Source organism: Vidua chalybeata, chromosome Z, assembly GCF_026979565.1.
Source record: "Vidua chalybeata isolate OUT-0048 chromosome Z, bVidCha1 merged haplotype, whole genome shotgun sequence".
Taxonomy (NCBI): Eukaryota; Metazoa; Chordata; class Aves; order Passeriformes; family Viduidae; genus Vidua; species Vidua chalybeata.
Genome location: NC_071570.1, coordinates 11,244,726 through 11,271,919, shown reverse-complemented (window position 1 = coordinate 11,271,919; position 27,194 = coordinate 11,244,726). Strand labels below are relative to the sequence as shown.

Below are 27,194 nucleotides of genomic sequence, written 5' to 3'. Positions count from 1 at the left end.
ACAAAACATTTGCTAAATTATCACACAGACATTTTTAAATCAGACTAGAAGTCTAGACTTCCAAGGCTGATAGCAGCTCAAGGAAAAGAGACAAGGTTCCATTTACACCACTGTCTGACATGTGGTTGCAAATAAACACCCAGAGCTGTCTTTGAGCCTCACAGCTGTCAGCTCAGGAGCAGCAACAGTGCTATCACAGCTTTTATTAGAATGCTACTGCATATATGTTAAAGGTGAGAGAAGAAACTAATTATGGAATTTTGGTTTAGCACAATTAGACTAACAGCTTCACTTAGTAGCAGGTTCCATAGATAGGTTTTATAATGTGAGATGAAACCATGGTAGAGGAAATCATGCCAAAATGTCAGCATGAAAAAATGCCCCAAACTATATTAGAGAAGTGTAAGATCTCAGCACATCTACCTTACTGCTTTGTAGCTGTTCACATAAAATAGTATGTCATACAACTTCCAGAAACACCAGCAAACCCATCTCATGTACACAAAGGTTTTCTAACTCAATGGGATATGATAAAAAATGAAAAAAACCAACCAACCACCACCACCACCAAAACCCCACAAAAACAAACAAACAAAACCAAAACAACAACAACAAAAAAGAAAAACAACCAAAAAAAACCCCAAACTCTGCAGACTATAGGATATTGTAATAGCCACACTATTAAACATTTACATCATAAAAATTTTTCATCTCCAATTCATCTTTAATAGAAACATCACTTGGTAGTTCTGATCCTAAATACACACCACAAATAGCAGTCTAGTTTATACACTGCTTTCTTAGTCAAGCTAATACCTTGGTCTTTAAACAAATAAAGACCTGTTTAAATGGAACAGTGCTTGGGTAAATAACTCACAACTTTTATTTACCATCTCCCTCAGTGCAAGGGTGGAACATACGAACAAACACCAGGACACAGAAACCCAAACTCCACAACCCAAGACAAAATCCAAAAAACATGAATTGCAAGCAGTTTAATACACACTGGACAGAAATCAATCCACAAAACAAGCTTTTTTAAAATACGTGATTGCAGTATCCTAAGCAGGGATGAAGAAAAGAGAGGTTACACAGGTGCATGCCTTCTCTGTCTGCAAAAGGCAATTTAGTCTTGCCAACCAATCTCGGCAACCTGTCTTACAAGGGCTGTCAAGTGCAATACTGCTTTCTCCTTCATCACCTCATGATTTTTAAGAAAACAGACCTGAGACCTCTACTACTCTTCCAAGTCATCGACAGGCAACAACTGACCAATAATTCTTCAGCACACAGAGCTCCAGCCAACACAACTGCCAGGCTAGCCCAGATTGATCCATGATCTTTACTGACAATTTGATCACTTAAAACATGAGATATTAGCTGCAGAATGGAGAGAAAGTTAGGCAAGCTTTTAAGAAAAGCCTAAATGTTTTCTCTCCCTATATTTAAACCAACATTGTATCATTGTTAATCTTGAAAATCAAGCAGCAGCACCAGTAATTGGAAATTCACAGCAAATAGGAATAATGAAATTGCTTGCATCACATCTACCAACATCAGTTTTTTTTCATCTAGCAAGGAAAAAGTGTTTCTAGTTTTTAGACAGAACACAGACACAGTAAGAGAAAGAAAGGATGATAGTTGACTGAAATTGATCTTATAGCACAGTACTGCAAAACAAAACACAAGATTGTTTCACCTCTTTAGTCTCTGTTTTAAGTTTAGCTTTTTAGTATGTGTTCAGAAATCTGAGGTCTGACTTCCAGAGACCACTGAGAAAAGAAAGAGTGCTCCATTCACTGTAATACTTTGAAAACACGCCTCTCATGTTATTTGGAATAATGCCTCTCAAGTAAGTAATTTGACAAAGTTAGGGAAAAAATTAAACTGATGTGATCTTTATTTCTTTATAATTTCTTTCTCAAAAAGAACAGATTAAGATGACCTCAGTGAAGGCTAACTGAATAACTAACTTGTCCAAAGTCTTCCAGTTCTCATTCTATAGTTATTCAGTCACTTAGATGAAAGAAAGAGTTTCATGCTTTTTAAAAAGTGCAGACAAAGAGTTGCAAGGCCAAAGGTACAGATGACAGAAAAATCTCAACCTTCATGCTTGTCAGGAGAGAATGCCTATTCTTAATTAGTAAAATACTTTCTGACCATTTTTTTAATCTGAGAGCACCAAGATTTCAAGCATTCACCCAAAGTAACCATTCTACTTTGAGGGTGATGATGACAGAGGAGCTCCAGGAAGGCTCAGAAAAACTTTTGCATTTGTATTTCCTGGCAGTTCTGTGTACTGTTGGAATTTTATTTGACCAAAAGATGTAAGTTGTCATTTGATGAAAACATTGTACCTTTTAAGTAGAAGCAAGGCACAGAAATCACTGCAGCTACTCTGATGAAAGTGGAGTGAAGAAAGAGTGAAAACTATACTCAAGGAACTGATATGCTATTAATGTTTTCTCAGCTGCTGAATAACAGAATAAAGTAACAGAATAAAGGAATGTAAGTAGTCTCCTAAAGCTCTAGAAAACATAATTGTGAGCAAAAGATGATGAAACCAGACTGTCTGGGTAAACAAGTGAGTCTGGACCTAACACTGCAACCTGCCCCATCTTCTTTTATGTCAAAAAGGTAAAAAAAGTAATGTTTTATGACATGGCATATAAGACTCGATCTCTTTGTAGAAACGAAGACCTACTGACATTTCTAATTCTAATTCTAATTAATTTCAAATTCTAATTCTTGGCATTTCATGGGAATAAAATCATGTGTCGGGAAACTAGCCTACTTTGCAAGTTCATGAACTTTGAAGTAAAACTGAAGCAAACATCTGCATCTGCAATATACAAAGGATAGGATCATATTTTAAAGCAGTACTTTTTTATTTCTTACAGATAATTTTGCTTATGTAGTTTTGATTATCTGCAGAGAAGAAACACTTCAAAACTAAAAATTACTCTAATTATAAGAGCTCTTTGCCTTTGTATATTGTAAGCCAGCCATAAAAATCACTCAATTATTCCAAATAATATACACAAGAATATAACAAAGCTAGAGCAGTGAAATTCACTCTTGCAACAAAGCCAGTAAGAAACATGACATGAAAACATGCATTTATGAGACATACTAGACAGAAAGTGTGAGCTGTAGAGAAATGGAATGGGACACTTACACAGTGGCTCTCTCTCAGGGTCCTGATGGTTACTATGTTCTTAAACCATCTAGACAGAAAAGCAGGCTGGGCAGAAGGGAGCCACATACAATCCACCAGATGACAATGCTACACAGTGTAGACACCAGCATAGCTAGGAGCCATCTAAAAAGGGATTGGAGGGGGAGGTAGAGATGAAAAAAAAATCAAAAGCAAAAGCTATTGGTGCATTTTAGCTTGTTTCAAGTTCTTCAAAAGGATACTTGCTCTATAAACTTTGTCAAGCATTTCTTACTTTCTATGACTAACAATCCATACAGCCATAAACTGCCAGTGTAGTACCCATGTGCTGCTGGAATCAAAGCAAATCTTCTGAAATCATCACCAAAGTAATCTATTTCAAACAGCCTGTATCACTCTTGGAAAGAAGTGTGTGCAGGAGCAATACATCTCTGATCACTTGCTGCCATCTCTTATGAAGATGGATCAGCCTGTATTCACACATCCTACTTCACAATCACACTTTCTGATACTATAACATTACATCACAGACAGGTAAGTTTGCAGAAACAAACAACTTATATAAACAACCAGGTGATGGGGTGTGTTACTATTACCTTTCTGTGTAAGAAACAAAAGCCAATTCACAATCCTTTGCCACAGGTGCAGAATTTTGCTTATTAGAACATACATAAAATGTCCAGTCATCAATGCATAAATGCATAAAGAATTTATACAGCCAAATTCAATAAACACTCTACTCTATATAAATCCCTTGTGAAAAGCAAAAGTAATTAATGCCTCTAGTTTTCAAAGACTAACTGTCCAAGCTTCTGGTGCTCTTACTCTGCCCCCCCACTCCCCTTCTTTTTTCCTCTGAAACAAAACTACTTGGAAGATTTAGAAGCTTCTGTTTGTTTGCTTAGATAAAAGTAATCAATTTCACATCAAGAATAAGTATTTTAACAGACTAAATTAAAAAGGAAAGAGACAGTCACCTCTTGCATAGAAAAAACTTCTGACTCATGTAAGGCAGATAAATATTCCTTGCAATAAAACAATAGTAACACAAAAGAATGTATGAGTTTACACATTCATTTTTCACTGAATTATTTCAATACAAGTTGCAAACCATAAAAATAACTCAGGGGAACAGAAAGAGGTAATTTGAAGCTCCTTGAGCGACAATGCACAATGTAAAAAATGAGCTATAAGCTCCAGGTCAATTATTTTAATTCTACACAAGTACAAGCTAATTATAGCAGACGTTGCAGAACGTTTCATGAGTCAAATAATACTTTAATAGTAGATAAATCTTGTATAAGATAGAACAATGGCTCTGAATACATTATCACACAGTCTACATTCATCATATGGAACATACAGTAAGTGTGTGGCAATTGAGTACCTGACAACTAAGGCACTTCTGTGCCTTGGAAACTAATCTGCAAGGTAGTTGTTTTTTACTGTGTTATTTGAGGTAACTGAGGTGATATGTTTTGGCATTTTTTAAAAGTAAGCTGGGCCCAGTCTTTGTTCTGAGTATGCTGTCTTTGTTCTTTTGTATGCTGGCTGCCTGTGTAAATGATAAGCATGAACAGAAGACAGTAATTTAAAACAAAAGCAGAAATCAGACATAGCAATGTGTGAAGGTTTCCAGAGATGTATTCCTTTACCTTCAGCACATTTTTACTATATACTTCTCACTTTTTCTAAAAGTCTCATGACAGCGGTGATCTTGAAAAAGAAGAAAAAGAAGATAAAAATGCCAGCAAGGTAGCAGCATCATACTCTACAGAAGGACAACACAACAAAAGTCATGTTGACTGTGGCCTGTGACTTTGATCATGTGTGATTTGCAAAAGTCTGACAGCTAGGGGTCACCATTGCTTTCCTAGCAATCAAATACGATCCTGCAAAGTTTTCCAAGTGTTGCATTATCTCGCAGTTTATTTAAAGGCAGGCAGATAGATTTTGTAACTACAGTTGCTACAAGCTACAGCAGATACAAACTTACTGTTACAGGTGGTGTTTCAGGACTTTCCTAAAATAAAGAGGCTACCAGCTTCACTGACAGAAGAGCACTTTGATTTTGTTTACTGAAACAGTAGCTACTCTGCCTTCCAGATCCACCAGACCTTATCACAAAGCCCACAGGATTTAGGGAAAGTTCTCTTCCAAGGAAGAGAAAATGAAAGGAAGCTAAAAACCCTTCTTTCAACTCTGACTTTACTAACTTTACTTCAAAATACCAGTGCGTATCTTATTTGAGTCAATCAAACAAAACCGCACAGAGTCTTATTCTTTCCTTTTTATACTACCACAGGGCAGATAAGGGAATGTTGGTGATTAAACTAAAAGTAAAGCATTCAGAAGTGCTATGGGAGCTTGAATCGTGCACAATCTAGCATCAAAAACTATGCAGAAAACTAGAAATTCAGTCATGCAGTTCGTTAACCAAATTGTCCTGCCTCCTAAGCATTCACAAAGCCTTCAGAGAAATGGTGAATCTCATGTTTGTTTTAAGGAAGTAAAAGCAGCATTGATAACAAACATTTGTGGGCAATGGGAAGTATGCATAAAGAAGAGGATAAAAGTGCTTCTGGCATTTTAAATATTCAGAAACTGACTTACGCTAGTGGAGATGCAGTTGGAGCTTTTGCTTGCCTTTTGCTTTTCAGAGCACGAAGCTTATCCCCTTGTGTTAAACAGTTTGTTTCATCATCATCACTGTACTAGATAAGTGGAGGGGGGGAAAGGGATAAATCAAGTTTAAATATAGACATTTTGATTTTTAAGAATTAACTTTATCTTAAAGCTTAAAATTAGAATTATCTCAACAGGATCAAGTCAAAGGAAATTCACTTGCATAAATATAGTTTTGTTCCTTCCAGTTTCCTGTTTGCTGCTTTAGAAGCTGTAAACAATTCAGTGGTGTCATGACTTACATGCATCGGAATATTGTCTCATTTTAAAGCATTGGAAGCAATATATTATAACATCTTTGCTTAGGTACAGTATGATCTTCACTAAATACAGCATTTCCCTCCTTTCACTTGTCTTTTTCAAAAAGCACCATCAAAAGGTATTACAGATGTTGCAATTACTTAGAAACTAAAATGAGTAAAAAAACCCACCCTTTCATCCCCTCCCTTTAAATACACACAGTGAAGTAACAGACAATCCAAAATGAAATCACTGTTTTTGATTGCAGAATGTGAATACGTTTTTTCTACTATTGACCTAATTACAAAATACTAAAGCATAATGCTCCTACTTCACCTGTGTTCTAAACTCCATTTTTCTTAATTGCCATCTCTAGTTTCCTCCCACCATATCCTTTTATACAAAAAGGGTCAACAGAAAAAAAATTTGATTAACAATGCTTTAGTGCACCCACAGGTTTTTTCAAAACCTGAGGGATTCTCAACAGTTCCAACTTTTACAAGAGCACAATATTTGGATGGTTACCAGTTCAATGTCCTTTTGGATGGTTCTCCTGTTTCTTGTGTTATTAATTGAAATATCATCTACTCCTGACAGAATTCTTGTTACAGCAATTTTATGGTTTCGTTTCAACTTTGCACGGAAAATATCCCCTTCTGTCCAAAGTTCTGCCTGTTTGCTATCATAACATGGAAAAAAAGGCCCAAAACACAACAAATTAACACTGAAGATTGTTAAGTGTACAATAGAAGAAGAAGAAGAAAAACACATCTAGATTTATTTTTGGCAATAATTTACACTCAATCTACTTACTCCATCAGGAAATGCTGTTGTGGTCCAATCACAGAACCAGGTCTATTTATTCTGATCCAGGCAATAGATTCAGCAGCTGTCATCCGATAATGCTTCATGATGTAACAGGCAATAAGTGTGCCAGTTCGTCCAAGACCAGCTGTGTAATATAAAATAATGGCTTCTTTTATATATCCATCTTCATCTGGAATCTGTTGTAACTATAGACACTGTTACTTGGAAAAGTAGTTATCTGCCTAATTTATCAAAACAAACCTCTACTTATCAAATGTGGTAAGAGAAACTTACTCTTGGATCTTTTTCATCATATACAAGGTTTCTAACACACTGTCCATATTTTTTTGAGTGAGGTAACTCAAAAAAAGCCAGCAACTTTACCAGTATCTGTAAGTTTAGCTACCTTTATCTGCCTATCTATGAATATGTATGAAGTTATTAGAATGTTTTTAAGCATGGGAAAAAACAGTTGGCATTTTTTTTTTCTTTTCCAAATTCTCCCAGCACCTTCTTGCAAACTAATCATACATTGCACTGAAATCAGATGTTCTCCCAGCCCCTCCTCTAATTAATCTCTTTAACTCCCAAGAAAAAAACAAATTTTGCAAATAAGCAAGTCTGGGCACTAGCTAGCACAGGCAAGAAGTACTCCAGAGTGAGAAACCTTATTTAAAATGGCCCTCAAAACAGTTCTATTTACCTTGGGAAACATGAGAAGCAAGAGAGGACTGCTCCAGCTAAGTGGCATCTCTCCTCAATCACTTGCTGCACTTGCAAATCACATACCAGCTTCTCTCATTTAACAATTGACTGATCAACACTACTGTAAAATCTTCTGTATAACACAACATCCAAGACAACCACACAGCAGCTTCCATGACTTGCTTTAGGAACTTTAGCTTTCCATGACTTCCATGACAGCTTTAGGAACAGGCTACAGCACTTCCTCAAGAGTAAGCGCAGGCTAGACACCATCAGTCTGACATCTACCAAAGAACACCTTAATTTGAATGAAAGCAAAGCACTTGTATCACTGATACTCAATATTTTGGCATAACCAATTAAGTGATATGCCTGAATTTATCACCTCAGTGAAGAATAAGAGTATGGACTTGTTTTCCCAAAGTCAAGATGCTGGTTTCAACATTTCTTTCACTTTTCAGTATAATTCTGTTAAATGTAGCAAATGGATGTCAGATACAGGAACAAAACTGCAGTCTTTGCAGGTCCAAAGCAAACAGGTTAAGAAAAGATCCTTCTTCAATCACAGCACTATCAGATACACTAGTGATGCAAAGTTGTGGAGAAGAAATGTCTGATAGACTACTAAAGATGGTGTGGGAAGGGAAACATATTGCCTCTAGAACCACCGAAAACTGAATAACTATACTAGCTGCATTGGCCAGGCTCTTAAAATCTTCACAGTCTGACTCTGGAGGAATAGATATTCAGAGCATGCCCAAACTACTATAAAGAGTTTCTGAGGGATGAAGATTTTGGTGGTTATAGAAGAACACTCATATATTTTGAGGAGTCTCCCCAGTATGCTGCACTGTTTCCAAAAGTTTTTGACTTGGTATATTTAAACATGCATTTTCAGAGAGAACTTGACAGGACTTCAAATGCCTACCCAAAGCATCCTTTGAAAGTACTAACACTTTCTAGCAGAAAGAGCTATTAATATCAGATATCTCACTTTCCCCAGTCTCATTTTGGGAATAGCCTGGAAGATTTTTCTGGTACTTAAAAAAATTCGAAGATAAAGTGCTGAACAGAACCATAGAAATAATTTGAATGGAACAGTTGCAGTTTGGCAGTGATGTTAATAACTAGATATAGTAGAATTATACTGCAAAATACCTCAGGAGCTGTAATTATAAATATAACTAGTATTATAAACTGGTTTTTGCATCATACCTTTGCAATGAACAGCTATTACACCTTCCGCATTTTCACAAATATTTAGAAATGTTTTAACTATAGTATCACTAGGTGTGCTTCCATCAGCAAAGAAGAGATCAAAATGCTCAAATCCAGCATCTGTAAATCGTTTGGCATCATACAGTTTTTTGTTGAGGCGTATTATAGTGGTGACCTTGTTTTGCTTGAAGTATGGGAAATAAGCCTCTGGCGCATGGTGGGGATAGCCTATTTGAGAACAGAAGATTAAAAAAAGAGTAAGGCTTAAACTGAAGAAATAAAAAAGACTAAAAAAAAGATATGAAAACACTTCCAAAATAGAGACAAGATAAAAATAGACTAACTGAAAACGCAATTTTAATACAATCACCTAGGTCAGATACAATTAAACCAAGCATTAAAATTTTACTGCCAGAGTTCTTATAAAAGGAAAAGAGCCAAGGAAAAAACACACTGTTTGAGGAACAATTCTTAAAGCTTGTTCTTACTGATAACAATCAACTAAGAAAGCAGTGGGCTTGTGTTCCCCACCTCCTTTTTTAAGCATACCATTTTCAATTTTACTTCTTGAATGAGGTCCACTGAAGGCAATGAATTTGTTTGGTATTATCCAGTTAAAATCTCCATTTTCTGCTCTCTGTCAAGAGAAAATGCTTGGTTTATCATTGTCCCTGTATTTTCAGGCTTTTCCTTAATGTTTCAAAATACATGCTAGATAGAATTTATGTGTAATTTTTGTCAAAGGAAGGTATGTTAGTTGGCTGCTTTCTTTTTCATCATGAGGATGACAGATGCTCTCAACCTCATGTTTCTCCCCTGTGTCCCTCTTTCTAAATCAGTTTTAGAACAATGCAACCGATGCCCTTCAGATGAACAGCAACTTTCAAATTTTTATTTTTTATAGGATTCTAAATTGGTCTTACCTCTGTTCACAAATAAAATAATGATTTTTTAAGCTCTAGGAGCATTTAATTTTCTCTTTACAGATATCTGGCAGCTTTGCATTTCTGAGACTGCATATAGTCAAGAGTTGTAGTCCTTCATTGTGACAATAATTTCCTATGACCCAAAGTGAATTTTATAAACTTGGAGTTTCCCAGCCCTGTTTCTTTCTTTACCTCAAAAGGTGTTATTACATTTTTGTCGTGTGTTCTCAAATACATACTTTGATTGTTCTCTAGCATTCAGTTAGACTTGGGCTTGTATGCCCTTTAGTTTTTCATCAAGACTGCTCAAGAATATCCAGGGTTTTACTAATAATGGAGACTCCCATTTATTTCCATTTTGGTTTCTGCTTTTCCCCCTGTTTGAGCATAATTATGCTTAAATCTGAATTTTCGTATTCTCTCTCTGACCATGAACCTTTATTTAACTATCATAACTTAAAAAGACAAAACAGAAATGGAACTTAATACTACAAAAGAATAGCGGAAATTATAAGCAATTGCTTTAGCATTAGTAACAGCAAACAAATCAAAAGATTGATACTGAACACTTACTTCATAATGCTCATATTCATCTACATCAAATGTACTAAAATCCAGGAAACCATACTGCAAAGCCTAAAATTCAGAACACAGCTCTTAACAAAGACGCCTCTTCAGTGAGGACAGTTTATTACTCTTTTTGGTTACACAAAGTTCGTTAATACACACTCTCCTCTTTATTCACAAAATTTAAGAATACTGATAAACTCAGTCTTGCTTCAAACCAGGTTTGTAAATTTCAATATAAGTGAAGTTAGATGAGTAAATCAATGCTTTTTGTTTTCACCAAATCACTATAAAAAGCCCAGATTACTGAAGCATTTATTCTTTTCATTATTGCTAGCTGTACAAAATAAAAAAGAAAAATAACCAACAAAAAATATCTATTGAATCTATGAGTAAATTCTAAAGACTGCATTCAAGGACTGGAGATATTTTTTGTGCATAAATTCTATTTGCTAGTATCTTCACTGATTTCAAATTGTTTGCAGTCACGAAGTCCTAAGTAGATATTACTGTGAGTCCATGATGTCCCACAATTAGCCACAACCATAATACTTAACACTGTATAAAAATGTAATAATTTGGGTAACTAATAGTTTATCCACTTGTTAAAACAGGAAGACAAACACAGATAAATCCCATATCTCCAGATATTAAAAATACTACATTCTAATTTTCTCTTTTACTACCTAATCTTTTGTAACTTTCCTTATTGTTCACCAGCAATAACAGCAATGCACCAGTTTTGGCATACAAATAACCAATTTCAAAATACCCAAAATACTGAAAAATCACCAGTCTTCAAGAAGATGACTTAACCAGCAAAAACATCACTATTTGGTAGAGATACCCGTAATACAAAAGAAAATAGTAAGGTGGAGAGCTGCAGAATTCCATTTCACTAGTCATACAGACTAAAAAGAATGTGTTTTATTCCCCTATCATTTAATGCTGCATTAATTCACTGCTATATTGCTATAAAACCTAGATTTTATAATTTTATAGTTTAAAAAAGAAGCACCTTCCTCCTAACATTTGTTCTATTCCTATTACTAAAGCAAAATCTGAAATCATTAACATGTGCTGCAAATGCCAGAAGTGTATAGCAAACCCATTCAAAACCCTTTCAAAGGCTCTGTTCAGCCTAATACATAAGACCAGGGGGCATATAATAAACTTAACACATAGCTCTTAGGATTAGAGGTGAGTTACTGTCCTGATAGATTACACAAGTAAAACTCAGAATTCCCTCTACAGTATCTTCAGTTGTTGATTATATAAAGTATGGGTAGACTTCTATGAATGCTGCATCTACTTTTGTGACAATGCATAATGCATAGTAAACTAGGCAACAATCAGATCTGCTACTTCACAGCTCTAGTTGGATCCTAGTTTCCTAAGCCTTCTTCTTCTGATGGGCAACTGTTAGCTACTTTTTTGAAATGTGAAAAATATTAGTTTACTGACCTTGTTTATTGCATGAAAACAGTCCAGTAATGTCAAATGAAAACTGCAAGTACCAAAGGAAGCATCCCTATAAGATACGATGACCAAAACATAATTATTGTATTTTAATCCAAGTTAATGCAACTGAAGATACTTCTCTAAAACACCTTTTAAAAATTACTTCAAGGTAATGATTATTAAGCTGAAATAATTATGTCAAATGATTACTTCATTTCCCATATATTGAATCTTACAAGAATAACAACATAAGTTATATTAACAGATGCAACAGTAAGATCATTCCAGCTACAGTTTTTGTAAAGCTGAAATGTTCAATTTCTGACATGGACTGTTAGGATAAACATTTTAGTAAATAGAATAAAATATTTTCCTTAAGAAGCATAGATAGTTCATGCTTATACAAGAGGAGAAACTAGTTCAAAACAGCTTCTTTCAACTACAAGTTTTTTAATTCTGTTGATCCAGTAATTGCATGTTCTTAGTACATGACCATCATCAAATTTCATAAGCACCACAGATTAAGAATTCTACAGGAATACTATAGTGAAGTAAATGAATAAAACTGAATCTACACCAGAGAACATTATGTCTTGGCACAACACCTTGAGACCACACAACCCTTATCAGCTAATAAGGGTTCTAATAAGAAGAAAATACTTCATATGCAAATTTCAACTGAGAGGAAGAAGAACTTTTGAAGAGCCTGGATAGCTGTCTCTAGTAATTTTTTCTATCCTTTCCTTCCTTATGAATCAGTGTGAAAAGGGGCAGAATTAGGAGGAGACAGAAATAATAGAACGCTACTCAAGTAAAAGAAAGGACACATAAAGGTGACATTGTAGTAGCATGTGTCTCTTAGACCACCTGATGAGAAGGAATAAATGGATAAAGCCTTTTACAGTCAGATAGAAGCAGCCTCACTTTCTTAGGCCATGGTCCTCACAGGGAACTGCAACCACTCTGATATGTGTTAGAGGGATAGCACAGCAGGGCACAGGCAATGCAGAAGCTTCCTGGAACGTGCTGATGACAACTTCCCAATTGTCAAATATGTGCAGCAATCTGCAAATACTGTCTTGTGCATAAAGAATGCTATTAAGTATTGCAAGCCCTCTGTGGTGAATGACAGATATTTTGATATGTTTAACTATAAGCTACTGGCAAAAAATCAGACTGCCAAGTGAGAAGCAATGTAGATAAAAAAGCTCAATGAGTGGATACAGAGGGGCTCCTTCACCTTCTGCTGAGACAGTTCAGTACCAGCTGGTAACACCTCGGATTCACTGAGTACCTAAAGTTAGGACAGTGAGTGTGTCCCAAGTAAAAACTTCAACACCAAAAAAAAAAAAACAAACAAACAAAAACAAAAACAAAAACAACCCAACCAATCAAAAACAATCCACAAAAACCAAATAAAAAACCCCAAACAAACAAAAACCCACCCCAAAACACGAAACAAAACAAATTAGAATAAAACCCCAGAAAACCAACACAGCAGAAATTAGTACTGAAAAATGTTACATTCTTCTATAAAATATCAAGGTACAGGAAGTTCAATCAACTTGTTATTTACCTGAAAGGAAGATATGAAACACTTCCTGACAATATAAGCCTGTACACATCTTCTGGGGATTCTTTCAGGTATATTATCTATTTTTGGAAAAAGACAGAAAAGGAGAAGGATTATTTTAAGACAGACTTCAATAATGTCAAGTAATTTGTTTACTACAGAAAGCATAATTAATCACAGAGTGCAAAAGTGCTGGAAAAGAGTGGCATTAAGAATAAATTTTTGCAAGTGTGCAACAATAAAACTAACATAACAAAAAAATCTTGTAAATCTAAAGAAAAATATATTTTAAAACAATATTTATAGATTTGTGCAGGAGTTGTTCAGCTATAGGCTACAGTGAAAAGGCTCCTGTTCATCTGGATTCTTATATTTCTTCTACAACTCTGCTTGACCAGTTTGTAGATTTTTTTAATTAAGCTATTAAGATGTAAATCAAAACATTAAAATCTGCAGAGATATCAGTAAAGCTATGAATCATCTGGTACACAAACTGTTGGTACACACAGTAGACAAGACTAAAACAGCTATTCATGTATGTTTTGATCTTCCTACATCAGAATATCTGCATTAATCCAAATTCTGTACTTCCTCTTTTGCACTGCTGGGGCAATATCCATTAACTAAATCCAGATGCCATAAACTAAGAGAAAACAAAAATTACAGAGGAAAAAAAAAAAAAGGAAATCTGTGGCTTCAGAAGCAAAATACTAAGAACAGAATGAATTGAACTTTCTACTGTGAAAAACACTCAGAAAAGAATTCACAAAAGACCAACTTACGAGAAATATCCATATGGTCTTCCATCACAATATGTCTGATCCCTCTTGGATAGCCTTTAACACTAAGGTCTCCTTAAAGAATACCTAAAACTGCTCTTTTTTGCATATCTCTTCTTCAAATATCATTAAACACCATCCCCAGCATGGCCAGGAGGTAGCAAGCTGTCATTAACAGGTCAATATTCAGTAATTTCAAGTTAATACTTTTTCTTTGAAATTGTTTTAACACTCTACAGAAAATTGTGGTTTTTTTCATTAATGTTCAGTAAAATTATTTATTTCTTTTATACTAATGACATTTTCCCTTAGAGATATTCGAAAATAAAAATCCTCATGAGTATTAATTAAACATCTTCCAAAAATCAAGGCATGGTGTATTTACTTTTTGTTGCTTTGGACATTTTTTCTTTAAAAAGTTGGCATTGCCTTTCAAATTTCTTTGATGCTGCCGCAAAGCCAGTTTAAACAAATGGCTTAACATATCTTAAACATCCTCTCTTCACACACACATACACAGAAAACAAGAGTTAGAACAGATGTTGCTAAAAAAAACCCAACAAACAAACCCAGCTTGAAACACAACCTGAACAGACAGCTAAAACAGACATGACCAACGGGTGACCCTTCTGATTTTCCTGATTCAATTAGTGTGTTAAGTATTTTCAGAGCATTCTTCCCTTGAAATTGGCAGAAGAAAACAGAAAAATAAATCTTTCTTGAGACATAAGTAAGTAATGAAAACTGCATGTTTTGTGTGTGTGTGCTTTCACTGGGGAGAGATAAGTGACTTCTGCATTTATATTTGCAACTATACACTCCAAATAGAAAAGATACTTCAAAAGCCTCCCCAAGTATCATTGAATACCTTAGCCTCTGATGGCAAAATTCACTTTATATTCTGCAGGCATTCATTGCCTGATTTGGACATAAAGGTTATCTTCCAAGAAATTTCAAATTGTGTGTTTTGCTACAGTCCTGATTTGCATCTTGCAAGACAGTGAACACATATTGCTAGCAACCGTACACATCAAGCACTTCTTGTTTATCAGGAAGAGAGCCCTGTCCCTGAAAAACTTACAAACCTGAGACAAGAAATGGAATTAAAAAACAGATAGTACTTAGACACAGTTTGTAGCCAGAAATGAGTCACCTGGGAAAAACAGGATTACAGAATCAATTAGGCTGGAAAAGATCTCTGAGATCATTCTAGTCCAACCTTTGCCCAAGCGTGACCATGTCAACTAGACCATGGCACTGTGTGCTATGTTCAGTCTTTCCTTAAACATCTTGTCCACCATCTCCCTGGGCAGCCCATTACAATGTTTAATCAATTCTTCACCCTTCATGTGAAGAAATTCCTCCTAATGTCCAGCTGGACTTAAGTGCTATCACACTGTGTAATATACAGAGTACTAATTGTACCACAGGCAAATAGAAATGCAACTAATACTATGTGATTTTGTAAGCACATATAAAAGCTCAGCTGAGGTATGAGGGAAATCCTTAGCCTTTCTGAGCTACCAGCTTATTAAAGGAAACAAGACTGAATGAAGAAGCATTCGTTTACAAGTCTAATAGCTGCAAGAGAGAATTTTTTCCCATTTCAGTATGTGGTGTATTAAAATAAGTTAGTTAGTTCCATTATGTTAGTTCTCAAGCACAGATCCTGCTTCTGAAATTACATTACCAGTGAAACTACTAGAAACACCTTTCTAACAAACACACATATGTGTATGGACTTTTCTTAACACAGCTACATAAGAACACTTCCTCCATACAAGGACATTTAAAAAACGCAATCTGATTTTGCAAAGCAAAAATACAACTTGTATTATCCAACTGAAGCAAAATATAGCATATTTACTGAAGAAGAAAACTTATTCTGAAACAAAGAGAAATCCTGCTACACTCAGCTGTCACACTACCACACACAAAAGACACAAGTGAACAGCTGCAGAGACAGCAGTTGATGAAATGGTCACATGGTGTACTCAGTGAAAAGTGCTTGAAAAAAAAATTAGGTTAGTATGAGAATAGCTGGGTGAGTGCAATGGTATAGACTGCTTCGAAAGGGAAGAATGACACTCACACATAATGGGAAAGACCATAAACAGATAATTACTTCACAAGGAAAGTATCTTGTCAGTAATACAACACAAGAAGCTGTGATAGTCAAAGTAGAGACATGATCAGTTTCTTTCACAGCTTAAGGGAGTACACAGCTAGAAATACTGGATGCAACCAAGGCTGGATGAAGGCTGATCATGGGTGGGGCCTGCTTTTAGGTTGGGGTGAACCAATTCCATGTATGGTAACAGGTAAGACTGAAGCAGCAAAGCTCAGAGAAGCAACAGGTGTCAAGGCAGAAGAGGCCACAAATCTACATTAGGAAATGCACCAAAAGAATTCCATCAGTAGACAGAGAGCCAGCATTGAAGATCTGACATCTTTACTATATACTTCCAGCAGCTTTTAAGCTTAACAGCTGGGTTTAGTCTGGTCCTGTGGACTGAATGCCCATTGTCAGTTGGGATTGCTCCTACACGGCTCCATGAAGTGAACCAAAATGCAGTAGTTAGCGTTTAAGGAAAGATTCAATTCAAAAAATATTTCTGACACATCTGTATCTACATAAAACTAAATATAATACTATTACTGACCTGGAGGAGGCTAGGGAAGCCTTAAAGATGAACAATTTCATTGGAACGATGAGTAAACAAAGGACTAAAGAAAGCAAATAAATGGGAAAGAGAAAGTAGTAGTGGTCAAATACCTGTAGCAGACAGAAGTGTTGAAAGAGAGAAGGACTTTCAAGCAGAACTGAAGTTTTAGAAAAGAAGAGAATGGAAATGCTGATCTGATGAATAACAAAACAAAGATATATTTGCAAATTAATGAGTTATGTACTGGGGGAAGGAGAGGAAATGAGAGAAGACAAACTCTAGAAATCAAAATACACAACAGCTGAAACTCATTTGTCCAGATGCTGATTACAATTTATGTTTCTGCTGTACTTTCTAAGAGGATGAAAACTTTCACAAATAAAGTTGTTTTCTTAGGTTAGTGCCAATAAAGCAACCAACAAAAATGACTAATAAAAAGATAAAAATATTAAAATAAATTTAAAGCAGTGATATTAGCTGTTAGTTAACAGAAGCATTCACTCTCTGAGATAATTTTTATCCTTCTGTGTATACACAAATGAAGAAAAGACTATTAGAATTTTAAAATTATTTCCCAAGAGGATCCTTTCCTGCAGTTAGGGAATTATTAAAAAAAAGGCCTTCTTTCAAAAAAAACTTGGTCAATGCAGCATGCCTCTACCAGTTCAGCTTTTAGAATTTTCCTACAGTCATATTCAAGTGCAGATAGGAGTATACATACATATCTATACACACATACAAATACAAACAGAAAAACTTTTAAGATATTTTAGAAATCTTCTACCTAAGTTCCTTTTAGGAAAATTGTTACTATAAGGAATTGATATCTTTCAAGTCAAGCACATCATTTTATCACAATCTGCAATCATTTGTATACAGAATATTTAGAAATTTGCTTTTTTTATGCACACAAAAAATATCCTACTGAACTTCAACATATAGCCATGAATATGCTATTAGCAGTTGAACCACTAATCAAAGCTCTAATCATCCGTTTCATTTAGGACATCTGTTTCTAATTAAGGAACTACAGGCACCTCTGTGAATGGTCAAGAACCATCCAAGCACTGAACACTGGGAAAGGTGCACTCAAGCAGTTCTCCTGCCAACAGTAATGTGCAGTCAAACAGCTGTTTTCAAGTTCACTCAACGAAATACAAGAGTTTGCAGGATTAGGTGACCCAGTCTTTATTTATCAGCATTTAAAATCAACCAGAGAATGAAAGCTTTTAGCAAGCTATGTTTTCATCTGATTTATTAGTGTTTTCAATCCAGCCTTATTTTTCAAGCAACCATTTCCTAGATTGGAGTTATAATCATTGCAATGATATTCACAATAGGATGCAAAGTACCCCTGGTGAAAAAGAAAATGAGTCTCTGGTTAAAAAAGGCATCTTAACTTTCAATACATGGCACTGCCAAGTAAAGTAGTAATGCTGCATATAAGACAAAACATGTTTAGTAATAATAATCTATGATATAACTTGTTGCTTTTTCAGGATAATTAAATAGGCTATTGAAATAAGCTTTACTGTTAGAAACTATATCAACTCAAGTCTGTAAACAGCACTTTAAATTCATATCTATTATCTGCTCAATACAAACATGTTTATTCACCTGTTCACCCTCAACTGAAAAATCTGCTTAAGGCTGCTACCTAAATGGTACATTTTACCAACTATGCTCACTTAGAAGCCAGAAAATAATGAGATAATTAATTTTAAACTACTAACAAGCAAATTCTATGTGATACAACTATGTTCCAAAAATGTCACTCATCCAAGACAGCCTGTAAACTGCTCAAAAACAGCAAATAATTAACCCCACCCATTCTGAACAAATGAAAGTAACTGCTGTGTGTGACCAGACTCAAACACAAGCTCATACAGTTGTTATAACTTTAAAGTGTTAAATATTTTATTTCAATAAAACCTCAATTGGATATTGAGGTTTTATATACTCAGTTAGTAGATTAAATTTATAGCAATTTCCTTACGAGAAAATGTTTGATGTTGCAAAATTAAAATAGAAGTCTATTAGAACAAAAAACTTCCTGTATGGATTTGTGTTGCAGTGAAGAAATACATGTGGCCAACCATTTCATCACTGGCAGAAACACAGTCATTAAGTGGATAAAAGCAACAGAGAGCGAATAACTGCCTGTCTCTGGCAATTCTCTTTGTCCATCATAAACGAAAGCAAGAAACCTCCAATTACCTTTTAAACAGCAGAGCAAAAGTATAAAAACCCTGGACTGGGAGCATCACTATTTTATGCCAGGTAAGAAAGCAACCTAAGGCTATAGAGTGAGGGACCTCCAAAAGAACAACCCTTCTTCTCCAATAGAGACAAGCAGTTTTGTAGGAACATGCTGGAATAGAACCTAGTAGCAACAGCAGGAAAAGTTGCCGCTGTGAAGATTAATAATGACTTCCCAAATACAACTCAGAGAAGGTAGCATTTTAGAGGACACAAACTCAGAGACAGCCAAGACTTCAGGTAACGTCTTCTTAAATGAAAGGTCAGTACTTTGTCCATCTTGTCTCTGCCACTTGCTCATCAAGCACCTCTCACCAAAACACAGCTGAGGGTAAACATGGTTTACCCACTCTAAATTTGAGCGCTGCCACAGTTACCCATTCACCACCACCCAGCCTGGATCACTCAATAGGTTTATCTTAGGCTTAGCCAGAGATAATTCTGCAAGTGTCACAATAAGAACAGAGCAGTTCAACATCACACCAGTGGGTGCGAATTGATTCTCCAACCTCCAGCTTCTACCCAGCATTAGGCCCACAACTAGGAAGGATACTAACAAATTGAAAAGGCAAAAAACCAATACTATGGATTAGAATGGATGAAGGAAACGCTGCTTACCCTGAAGAAAGAAGATGAGAAAATAGACAAAGTACAGAGATGAGTCCTGGAGAAGGTGACCTGAATTACAGCAGTTCATGGGGCAGTACCCTGGAAGGGTCACCCTCCAAGTACATAATTAGTGCCAGGCCTGAGAAAAAAAACACTGTTACTAAGTTAATGTAGCCAAGGGGAGAGGGGGGAGCTTGGGAATTGGGTGGACAGGGCACAGAGGGTACATTTTCTTTCGTAACATAGAAGGAGCAATGATGGAAGAAGCAGACTTTCCTCACCCACAGCCAAGTCCTGGTGAAAATCAAGAGAAGTCACTGTAGATATCAACTCAGAAGACCACTGCTGCTTTGGTAGTGTGGTAAGGCCTGAACAGTGCAGATAGCTTTCAAGGAAAATATTTTTCTTTAAAAGGCGAAGAACAAAGCTTCCCCCCCACCCCACTTCTTTCCCTTTTCCCCCTTCACCCAAATAAAGTATAAACGTTCAACCCAAACACACTGAATTCTGGCTACCCTTTGTGTGGCTGAATGTGCCAAATTTTTGTTTATGTGCATAGAAGAATATTATTCCCATTATGTCTGCAAAAAATGTAGAAAAAAATAAATACAGAATTAAAATAGATGAAAGATGAACAATAAAGGGATTAAGGTCTAAATTGTTGAGATTTACTCTAAAAAATTAGTATTTTATTCTAAAACTACATATACAACAATGTATTTGTAAACTTAGTTCTTCACTCTTAAGGCCATGTTATACTGAAGAGCTTGAGTATGGCTGTGCTGTCACATCAAAGTACACCTGGAAGGAAGCAGGAGATGCAGGAGGGGGGAGAAAGAAGTATGTAGTCTGGAGAGTTCATAAGCTATCTCCACTGAAGAGGAAAGAAAGACAAGTTAGATGAACGGGAATGGGGGAAACATTAAAACACATCAACTGTGAAGAAAAGACTAAGAACAGACTTTGCTCAAAAACAAGAACACTAACAGCTTCCCTTACCACACCACAGTTAATGAAGACTTTCATAATTGCCTTAGTAGTCGGAGTATATACCCACATGATATATACACACACATATACATTTAAACAAAAGATGACAAATGATAAATCATGCTAATATATCGCAATTCCTTTAAGCAGAAGTTATAATATTCTGTTTAAGAATACAAATTTAAGGTCAACAAGCCTTTGAAAAGACATACTCAGAAGTTGAACATTTATGAGGACATAGAAGTCCCAGAGGAGAACTAATCATATGAAGTTCATTACAGTTTTGTAGCTTAAATGTAACTGTGTTTTTAAAAATCAGAAGATAACAAAACCAGAAATTACACAGACTCAATGTACCTTGCTATTCTTGAACACCTTGCTGTTACTCCTTGTTACTCCAAGTAACTTGTAGCACCTGCACCTACAAAGCAACTTGCACCCCAAAACTGTGCTTAAGTTATCAAACAACTTTCAACCCAAGTAGACAAGCACTGTTTTTGTGACTAAATCTGCAAAAGCCACATTCCCTTTCTATTCTTTGCTCTTCCTTGAACACACCAGAACACCCCCAAAGGATGGCATTGCTTACCCACAGAGCTCCTCAACCCTAAGGTAAACTGTTGAAATGGGAACCTATCATGAAGCTAAAAAAATAGAATCAAGTAAGAAAACACATTCAATCCAGAGAAAACAAAATATAGTATCAAACTTCAACTTACACTGTAAGATCAGAAAATAAATTATGACAATCACCTCAAGTAACAAAGAGTATTACTAACCTGACAGAGTCTGATTAACTAAAACTATAGAAAAACTCCTTAAAATATTTGACCAGTATCTGGATGGATCTTTCTTCAACAAAAGGCAAAGCATTCTGAAACTAAAGAAGCTAAGGTAGGTAACTACATATGTTTTAAATAAAGAAGTCATCAATATTTCCTTTCAGTCAGGAAATATGCTTATAAACATGTTTATCAGGTATTCTGAACAGATCCTGTATCATTGCTTGCTCCACAGAAAACAATCCAATTCTCCCTGCAGAAAGCAGAAATATGGGACAAATATGTGTGAACACTTGAGCAATGAGCTCTGTAATTAAGCTTGCCTCTTCATGAAAGACCATCAAAGCATGCCATAGGAAAAAAAAATGCCTCAGGGGCATAGTTTCTCTTCTGTGATCTTTCTTCAGTGGAATCCCTCCTACATGAAACTGGGAAGAAACTCTACCCAACTGTAAAGAAAAAGCAGTACCAAAGCCAAAACGTATTGCACTGGAAAGAATATCAGCATCTAGCTAGAGCTAGCTCACTGTCTTACACTTGCAAATTTCCAAGATAGACATGCCTACATGCAAGGAGATGACTGATACTCGTCCTGTGCTTCACTTTCCCCTAGGCCTTTCAGGGAAACTGCCAAAATATTCAGTGTGTACAATACAGTAACTTAAGCACTTCTCCAAACTCTGAGAACTATGGTGGTTTTGCCATATTTTTTTTGTCATATGCCATGTGTCTGCAACTAACCCTACCACATGCTTTGGCTAGGCAGTGATGATCTCATGTCACAGATCCCTGTAAGCATCCTTTCTTTACTCTGCAACTCCTACTTCCTTCACTGCAGCTCTCTAAAGCAAAAACTGTCTACTCATCTGTACAACAGCCTCCATTTCTAATTACTGTGCTTTGGATTGTCATAAGCCTTACATGTTAATCTTATAGCTTTATTCAAGACTGTTGAAGCACTCATCTTCACTTGCATGTTATTATTGCAACATGGTAGGGCTACCACGTGATCAAAAATAAGATTTATTTCAGGTTTTCCCTATACTTTTGCACAGTCAACCACAGTATTTTAGATTGTTTCGCCATTAGTTAATCTTCTGCTCAGAATGTCAGCTGCTGTGCCACACAATGCTACTACTACACATATTTAGAAGAGTATAGGAAAAAACAAAGCCTGCTTTTGTCCAAATAATGGCTGATAACTGAAGCTAGGCCCCTCTCACTCTCTGGACCTCAATTATGATCAAGTAATTAGGAAGAAGTAGTTTTCCTAAAAGCTGAAGCTGTTTTGTCAGCATAATCCCTTAATGGCAAACAAGAGTATATTTCCAGTCTCCATGTGGTTTAAGATTGCATAGGACTACAACAATATTCCTCATTCAAATACCAAGAGAGACATGTTTCGAAATTTAGTTCTCAATTTGTAAAAAGTGCTATAGAAAATAGACAACAGAGAAACCCCAAGGAACAGAAAATGGACATCCTGCATGACACAGAGAGGCAGCAAGGAGACTGCCTGCATCATAGACAGTACTGTGTAGCCTTTGCAGCCAATAAATAGGAATATCCTAAGTCTAAGTCTACATGAACTTCAATCTCTCAAATCTCCAACATCAAAAAGTGCATAGCTTCTTATTTCATTTTATTACTCAGTAAACAAGAGAAATGGTTTCAACCAAGGCGTGTTACAAGTCAAAACAGAACCTGAATATAATGCATCAGAGCTTTTATCCTGAAGTATTCAGCATTTTATTTCTTGACTACATTTTTGTGTACCAAATACAGTTGTGATTGCAGTCCTTTTCCCCTCTGCAGCCACAGACTTGGCTTAGTACCTTTCCAGCCACACTGTATCTTCCCAGGTTTTAAACAGGCTCTAAACCCATCACACATTCTCACTGCTTTTCCCATATTAATTGAAGAGATCACGTTGTGATAGAGATGAAGCTGCTGGGGAAGGAAAGGTTTATTCAAACACGCACTGGCAAATGTTACATTATACTTCATGCAAGATACTATGTTTCTATTACAAACAAGAGGTTGTGTGGTTGGGGAAAGACAAAACTTCAAGAAGCAACGATTTTTTTCCAAATGAAAATATTAATACTGATTTTTTTCAGTGATATTCTTATTTCTTAAGAACAGAAATGGCAGTAGGAAGTAAAAAACCTGAAATCATACAACTTCACTCATATGCCTTCTGGACCTTAGAAACTCTCTTATTATGTGGTTCATTACTATAATTACATTAGTAGGATGACTATTCAAAAGAAAAGAATTGTTTTTCTCTTGCTGTTCTAAAAACTGAGTATAAAAAATGAACACAGTCAGCAGCTGATGTAAAAATTTAAATACTTACTGCGTAGGAGCCTATGAGGAATGCAGCATTTGCTTGTTTTTTCTGATCAAAGCCAGTATAATGAATTATTTTCTTCCTTATCAATGAAAATGACTGTATCAAGAAATGAACAAGATTATGATTTTGCATTTTAGACCTTTTATACCTTCTTTTATAGAACTAGAGGAATGCAAGAGTTTGTTTACCTCCTTTCATCCAGCTGTAGTAGGAAAACCAAAAATACTGTGGAGTAGTCCCTCAGAAGCTTTGGAAAAATATATTGCATCCCTACCTAGATTTTCCCAGTATTTTTCCCAGTATCCAGCCCAAATAATTTTAGATAGAAATTACTGAAATACTTTCTGTTTCTTCTTAAATGCATTTGTATTTTTAGTTAGCATTTTTTACTTCAAGCCTTATGTAACAGCCATTTATGAGAATAGAAAGTGGCATTCTCAAAAGCATCACAGGTATATTAAAGTTGCAAAAATTTTAAAAACAGAGTTTACACCTTTTCATTCATTTTTCAAACTCAAATGTGGATAAATCCACTAGTATTTGTTTCCAAGGATCAGAACCATGCTTAGATTAAAATATTTTGAAATTATTTCTAAACTTTATCATAACTAATTTTTGTAAGTGTCATCTTGGCTTGGCATACAGTTTCTCCATTTATCATAGAATGTGAGTGGAATGGCATTTTCAATAGAAAGGACACACACGTGTGGTGGCAATTATCCCCTAATTGGCCTTTGAAATAAATTCTGATGTGCTTGAAACTGCACAATTTGATCAACTGCTAAGCTATCATAAGATGTCATTTTATTCATTTAAATAGCAATGTTACTTGTTCAAGATAACAGATTCAATGCATTCAAGACAAAAGAAAACCCAGATTAGTAGCAGAAATATGTTCTCAGAAATCCTAACATATCAGACACAAGACATGGAAAGAAATTGTAACACAGACTTGTGTTGCTTCAGAGCATCCAATATACAGAAATCAGAGAATCTCAACTCTGACCAACACAGTTACCCGAGTGGGAGTTTACCACCTCCCAGCCTGGACCACTAAACAGGTTTATCTCAGGCTTAGCCAAAGACAATTCTGCAAGTGCCCCAGTAAGAACCAAGCAGCAACATCACACCCATAGGTGTCAATTGCTTCTACAACCTAAAGAATAATAAAGCAAGTCTGAATTCTGCAAACTATTATCTGTGACAGACATCAAGGAACAAAAAAAAAAAACCAAAACCTCTTATTCTATAATGTGCTGTATATTTCCCACTTTTCACAGTTCAGTGGCAGTTTAAAAATCTAAGTAGATTTTAAGAGGCAAACCATGACTGACATTAACAAAAATAAGCTTTTTTTTATCTGCCAAACAGGTTTTATACTCCAACATCTACAAAATGTCAACTAACTTGTAGTAAGTTGTGTTAATTAATCTAAGAAATCAATTTTAAACACACTATGCTTTATCAAGAGTCCAATCCCAAAAATCACTCAGCTCCTGTAAGAGAAAAAATCTGCAGTACAAGCAGAGCAGCCTCCTTCAGGCCAATGCTATCAATGCTACTAAAGATCCAATGTTGCTCATTACTGAAGAATGTCAGCATCAGAAGAGAAGACCAAATCAAACAAAAATAATTTCAAATAAAACCTAGCACTACATCTTTGAGCTCATGCAATATTGGCACACTGCCAATACGACACAATTCCAGGAAAAAAACTTTTCCTATATAAGAGGCTGTATTCATTCAGCAACTCATCTTCTAGAAGCTTAATGATAGTTATTGACACAGTTGTACATCTCCTGTGAGTGAGTGAGTTTTGCACCCTGATCCTCCTCCTCCCTAAATTCACCTCACTACAATATAGCATTCATATTCAGAATTCAGCTGGATTAGGAAAACAGGAAAGCACCTGAACAATAACAACAAAAGAAATGTTGGCCCACTTGTTTTTGTTTTTTAAAAGGCCAGTAATATTGGCTTTTGAATCAAAAACCCAAGCATTACCTTTAATTTCCTATTTAGCTTGCTGCAGTATCTGTAGACCATTGCCAGATTGAGTGGTCCAAAGTCTGCATAGAAACTGTAAGAAGAAAGGAGAAAATTGTACATGACCCTGTAAATACCTTTTTTTAACAAGATGCGCAAAGCCAGGAGTAATAATATACATGTGATATACATACCTCATTCTAAAAACAAGCATGCTTTCTTACATAAATACATACTGTTTTGTTGCAAGAAATGTTTTGTCATCTTAAACATGACTAAAATTCTTTTGTTTTCCACACAGCATCATTCTAAACCAATACCCCAGACTTTAAAAACTATTTCTCACTACTGTATTGCTCTGTGACTAAAGTTTTTAAATTCTATTTTAAGAGGAATTCATAAGCTTTACTTTAAAAGAAAGCAACTCGTGCTAGAGAAAAGGGAACACAGAGAATAAAGATTTATTAGTGTATTAAAAAACAACAAGCATGCTCTTGATCAAAACTATTTGAAGAATTAGCAACATTCCACATCATGTAAAAGACAGACACTGCTCACTATAGGGGAAATAATATATCCATTGTCAGCTCATAAAGGCTTGAATTGACTTTGCCATTCTCTTCTCTGATTCTAGGAAGTTCAGACATTCCACTTAATACATGAGGAACCTTTTAGTCTGGCAGTACAATGTGCACTTCTAAATTCATATGGCTGTATCACGTTTCTGTGTCTTCTAACAAGAATTGGTACAATGAAAGCTTCTGCTTTGAAAATGTTTTTAAGAAATCCTGATGGGAAAGCAGAAAATCCTTCAAAAGCCTATAAGTCATCATGGCATGTAAGTCTTAGAAGACCAAACTCATGTAATTAATTCTCCAATGAGACTATTTCCTCACTGCTGTTGTTCTGATTAATTTATTTCTGCAAAACAAGGAAAGAAAAACCTAACTTGGTACTTACTTCTCATACACAAGTTCATCATCTATGCAGAAATAATGGGTATTTGCAGCTCCACTCTTTGGTTTTTGGTAGAGAATTGCAAAATAAAGGCGATCTGAAATGCAAGAAAATTGAAAGCTTTTATAAAAATCATGATTTTCTGCTGAAACTCTGAAGTATTACTTGTCAATGGGACGACATTAAATGGTTTAGAATGAAGAAAATCTTCTTTTAAGTATTAAATTAGGTATTATTATTTCTCCAGTGTTAAACAAACAAGGCACACAAAGATTGAGGCTTTTTGCTCAGCAGCATTCCCATAACCCACAGCTCTTTAGTGTTCTTTCCCAAAGTGTTCCTTGTTTGATGACTTTGCAAAATAGCAGGAGCCTAACTTACACCCACACACACAGCAGACAACTCCTTTGGCAGGTTCGGTTGCACTCCAAGTACTAATGCACGCACACC

The 27,194-nt window shown here is 35.7% G+C and overlaps 1 protein-coding gene across 4 annotated transcripts in view; it reads right to left on the bottom strand.

The window, feature by feature from the left end:
- The window catches only part of CDC14B (cell division cycle 14B), a 44,231-nt gene that overhangs the window by 9,249 nt on the left and 7,788 nt on the right, over positions 1-27,194 (bottom strand). For 2 of the 4 annotated variants that reach the window (XM_053969016.1, XM_053969017.1), the window contains exons 2-13: positions 26,748-26,841; positions 25,806-25,881; positions 23,805-23,897; positions 13,364-13,440; positions 11,791-11,857; positions 10,333-10,395; positions 9,383-9,470; positions 8,831-9,061; positions 6,917-7,055; positions 6,629-6,782; positions 5,792-5,892; positions 3,179-3,322 (exon numbers count right to left, since the gene is read on the bottom strand). In XM_053969016.1, the coding sequence (XP_053824991.1) occupies positions 3,211-3,322; positions 5,792-5,892; positions 6,629-6,782; positions 6,917-7,055; positions 8,831-9,061; positions 9,383-9,470; positions 10,333-10,395; positions 11,791-11,857; positions 13,364-13,440; positions 23,805-23,897; positions 25,806-25,881; positions 26,748-26,841 (1,295 nt within the window). In that variant the 3' untranslated portion in view covers positions 3,179-3,210. The remainder of the gene's footprint in view (positions 1-3,178; positions 3,323-5,791; positions 5,893-6,628; positions 6,783-6,916; positions 7,056-8,830; positions 9,062-9,382; positions 9,471-10,332; positions 10,396-11,790; positions 11,858-13,363; positions 13,441-23,804; positions 23,898-25,805; positions 25,882-26,747; positions 26,842-27,194) is intronic. The other 2 variants (XM_053969019.1, XM_053969015.1) reach the window with 1 other exon arrangement.